The 1746-nt window shown below is 42.5% G+C and overlaps 1 protein-coding gene across 1 annotated transcript in view; it reads left to right on the top strand.

Moving 5' to 3' along the window:
• The window catches only part of LOC310796258 (dual specificity protein phosphatase 19-like), a 7482-nt gene extending 6596 nt beyond the window's left edge, over positions 1 to 886 (top strand). The window contains exon 5 of the mRNA XM_083658415.1: positions 546 to 886. Within this exon, the coding sequence (XP_083514541.1) occupies positions 546 to 728 (183 nt within the window). The 3' untranslated portion in view covers positions 729 to 886. The remainder of the gene's footprint in view (positions 1 to 545) is intronic.
• The last annotated feature ends 860 nt before the right edge of the window (positions 887 to 1746 follow it).

Genomic DNA, 1746 nt, shown 5'->3' with positions numbered 1-1746 from the left:
AAAATCTTTATTTAGCCCCCTTCCTTCCCGACAAGGTAGCATGGCATTGTTGGTCCCAATGGATGCTGTAGAGCAGAGGTTCTCAAATGTTTTTCAGCCAAGGAGCCCTTACAAGATAGAAAATATACCGGGGACCCCCTCATTCTGATTTGTGATTTTGGGCTAAGCTTAATTGTTTCCACGGTAACGTGCCTGACTTTTAAATTGATAGGTTTGTTAGATTAGAATGTAATCCATGAACCGTTTTAGATTTAAAGCATAAAATATTAGAATGTAATCCATGAACCGTTTTAGATTTAAAGCATAAAATATTTTCGTTGAACTATAAAAAGTTTTAATTTTTATTTTCCTGAAAACTTTTCACGGACCCCCTGGCAATGTGCCACGGAACCCTGGGGGTACCCGGACCCCCATTTGAGAACCACTGCTGTAGAGAGTGAAGTCGTTTGATCGTTCCCCATATGATCAACACAGCTGTGTGCTAAACATACATTTGAAATGTAAAGTTGCACTTACGGTTGCTAATGTTCTCTCTCGCTCCTCAGAGCGGTGTGGTGCTGGTCCACTGTAACGCCGGCGTGTCACGCTCATCCTCCATTGTGATTGGCTACCTGATGTTGAGGGAGGGGCTGTCGTTTGATGATGCGTACAGACAGGCGAAGCAGGCGAGGCCCTCAGTATGCCCCAACCCCGGCTTCTACCAGCAACTACAGAACTACAAGCCTTAAAGAACTACAAATCCCTACTTTAAAAACGAGCCTTGAAGGACTACAACAAGCCCCAAACCCTGGGGAAACTGCCAACAACTACAAAACTCGAAGGAGAAGTCCACCAAAATGTATTTCTGGGGTGTGTTATTTCTTTAGCAAATGGTTTAGTAAAACAATAAATGTACTTTTTCTGTTCTACCATTTTGTGATGTTACATGATCAAAGAAAATATAGTTTGTCTTTGCACACATGTGTATGTTCAGTGGGTAATTTTCAACACTCTTTTGCTTGCCATTGTCTAAATATAGCTAAATCAAAAAACAAACAAACTTTGCCAACATTAGGGTCATTACGTCTCTGTTAACAGTAGCCTAGATATAGATTTAAGGAATACATTAATTTTGGTGGCAGATATTTTAGTTCCATTTCTCTGCTTTTGGCTGTGTTGTAACGCCTCCTCCATCCCCTTCAGATGATTAGCATGTAATTAGCTTGTCAGATTATGAGGGAGGATCCAGTTGCCTTGCCCACTAATCAACAGATAATGCGAGGATGTGCTCCTGACACCGCAGCGTGTGTCCTGGAGCACTCACCTAACGGAGCCGGATTTTTTATTTAGGTAATTAGGGCCGATTATTTCCCCATATGACCTAATGCCGCCCTTAATTATCTAATGATGATCATCTGATGACATCATCACTGATGACATCATCATTGAGTGCTCAAGTGACATCACTGGTGCACATAACCAATTCTAAATGATGGATTTGAGTGCGTCCCGGAGGCTTTGGAGGCCACTATCTTCCAGACCAGGGGCGGTCTAACTCCCAGGAGCGGGGTCTAACTCCCAGGAGGGGGGTCTAACTCCCACGGGTCCACAAGTAATATAGAAGGTTACTGATTAATTCCAGTGACTCAGTGATTGCTTCGCCAGGATCTGAGATTTAGAGTTTCCAGAATTCACTTTCCTGGTTGTGCTGTTGTTTTTTAAACAAACTTCTCGACAATGGATGACAGTAGGCTACTAGTATTATTA

Source organism: Poromitra crassiceps (assembly GCF_964638095.1).
Source record: "Poromitra crassiceps genome assembly, chromosome: 22".
NCBI classification, from domain to species: Eukaryota; Metazoa; Chordata; class Actinopteri; order Beryciformes; family Melamphaidae; genus Poromitra; species Poromitra crassiceps.
The sequence above is the reverse complement of the archived record's forward strand: the minus strand, read 5'-3'. Positions and strand labels throughout refer to the sequence as shown.